This window comes from Myxocyprinus asiaticus, chromosome 15 (genome assembly GCF_019703515.2).
Source record: "Myxocyprinus asiaticus isolate MX2 ecotype Aquarium Trade chromosome 15, UBuf_Myxa_2, whole genome shotgun sequence".
NCBI lineage: Eukaryota > Metazoa > Chordata > Actinopteri > Cypriniformes > Catostomidae > Myxocyprinus > Myxocyprinus asiaticus.
The window spans coordinates 512,501-515,000 of NC_059358.1; the positions used below are offsets into that span (position 1 = coordinate 512,501).

The following is a 2,500-nucleotide window of genomic DNA, read 5'->3' on the forward strand; positions in this document are numbered from 1 at the left end:
CATATCATCACTTAATTAGGTGGGCATATGCAAAATCCTAAGAAAGATAGGTGGGCATACTGCGTATGCCATAGACTACACTACTGGTAGTTTGGAGATCACTCTGGGACCCTGTTCATTTCAATATAGCTGATGTTGTGTGGTGTTCTTACGTCTAGAGCATTTAGAAGTAAATTAATGTAGTAATGAAGTACAGTGTTTTGCAGTCATCAATAATGAAGCTGCACATGGATCTGTTTTGGGGTTATGAGTGTTGCCACAGACATGAGTCATTTCTGAGTCAGTGGATGCTTCAGTTCCGACATGACGTGAACACAGCGGGTCTGTTCCCAACAAGCAGCCTCACTGTCTACTGTCTATACAGTTCACTTCTAAGGCAACATACTGACTCATAAGTGAACTCCATTAATCTGAAACACTCGTCATGGGCTGCAACTTGGTTAACGGTCACTCATGTGTACCACACAACCAGTGCTTCTCATGAGAACCACAACAAGAGAAAAACAAGTTCATTCCAATAATTTGCCATTAGAACATGTTGCATAGCTGAGCAAAAACATAAATAGCACACAAATATTGGGGAAAATAGTCCATTTGTAAAATAGTGTACCAATATACAGTATATTCATACTTTTAGTATTAGTATTACAATTTATTTAAATATGACGTTTCCTTGACTAAAGAAATCTAATATATGGCCATATATAAACATATAGTGTATATAAATGAAAGTATATATATATTTGAGCATATATGTATTTTAAATTCCACTAGTATTTGGGGAAAATACTGTTACATACATGAAAACGGCCATTTTTGTAGCATTTTAAAATATCTGTTTCATATATTATTATTGTACTATTGCAGACTATTGCATGTATACAGTATGTGACTTGTTTTTATATCACTGAAAACCATGTTTGAACATAGATTTCATATATGTGTTTTGCATATATTGCCATATACTGTATCAGATTTCTGTTTGCGACACTCGTCAGTCTGAACGTGTTTCAACTTATAATTGAACAAGCAAACTTCAAATGTATCTTTGATATGCAAATATCTTTAAATACACATGAGGACATCGAATGAGTCGTGCTGCTGAGCAGTTCACACTGATGACAATGATTGAGCAACTCATGTGACCTCGAAATGAACCCCCCATGTGTGCACAAACACACACCCACACACATTATGTGTATGTGTACATGTGTGTTTGTATGTTCTGGTATCTCAGTTGAATGTTGAGAGTCACTATCAGTAATCCATTGGTGGTTCCTGAAGAGTGTAAACACTGTGACTCTGTAAAAACATTCATTTGATTGTTTGAGTGGCACGACATGTCAACTTCTGCCTCAATGGAGGGAGTGTAGGGTGGCACTATCTGTCTGATTGACCAATGGCGGACAGGGGGCGGAGCAGACGGGGCGGTAACTTGAAGCTCAGATTCACTCACCACCATGTTGTTTTTGGAGACCCAGCAGTCCAGCGGGAAATCCTGCAGCATGGGCACCAAGAACTGCAGACATCCGTCCCAGTGACACAACAGCAGCATCATGCCAATCAGATTGACAATACGAACCATCGCACTGGCCAGGTCATAGGTCATGTGGAAGATCTGAGAAAGCCATGTGATCACCACATGCACTTACATCCCGATTTATATGAGCACTTTAAAAAAGCCCTGTCTGTGTGTCTGTCTGTCTCACCTCCTCCCACTGGTGGATATATCGTATGAGACGTGACAGACGCAGCAGTCGCAGCAGACTCAGGATCTTGGTGAATCGAACGATTCTCAGCGCTCGTGCAGTCCGGTACACCTGCAGGAAACACACAGCAGCTCAGTGAACGCACAACACACATGCACACACAACCCTAAGAATGCCGGTAAAGGTGTTTACATGCAATGTGAAATTGGGGTGAAATCTACCATTCATGACCTCACACCACACAGGCCCCTCGCCCCATACACACACCTTTAAACATGCACACACACAGGGGGTATCTCAGTGAGTATTGATGCTGACTATCACCCCTGGAGTCACGGGTTTGAATTTAGGGCGTGCTGAGTGACTCCAGCCAGGTCTCCTAAGCAACCAAATTGGCTCGGTTGCTAGGGAGGGTAGAGTCACATGGGGTAACCTCCTCGTGGTCGCTATAATGTGGTTCTTGCTCTCGGTGGGGCGCGTGGTGAGTTGTGGGTGGATGCCGCAGAGAATAATGTGAAGCTCCACACACACTACGTCTCCGTGGTAATGCGCTCAACAAGTCACATGATAAGATGTGTGGATAGACGGTCTCAGACACGGAGGAAACTGAGATTCGTCCTCCGCCACCCGGATTGAGTCGAGTCACTACACCACCACGAGGACTTAGAGTGCATTGGGGATTGGGCATTCCGAATTTTTACAGAATGAATGAGTGAACAAATCTGAACTAAATATTTATTTACACCTTTATTTTGCCAGGGTTAGTCTATTGAAATTGACCTTTCGCTGAG

The 2,500-nt window shown here is 42.6% G+C and overlaps 1 protein-coding gene across 1 annotated transcript in view; it reads right to left on the reverse strand.

The window, feature by feature from the left end:
- LOC127453084 (potassium/sodium hyperpolarization-activated cyclic nucleotide-gated channel 3-like) overlaps positions 1-2,500 on the reverse strand; it is a 26,071-nt gene that overhangs the window by 16,917 nt on the left and 6,654 nt on the right. The window contains exons 3-4 of the mRNA XM_051719145.1: positions 1,710-1,820; positions 1,457-1,618 (exon numbers count right to left, since the gene is read on the reverse strand). Coding sequence (XP_051575105.1) covers positions 1,457-1,618; positions 1,710-1,820 — 273 coding nt within the window. The remainder of the gene's footprint in view (positions 1-1,456; positions 1,619-1,709; positions 1,821-2,500) is intronic.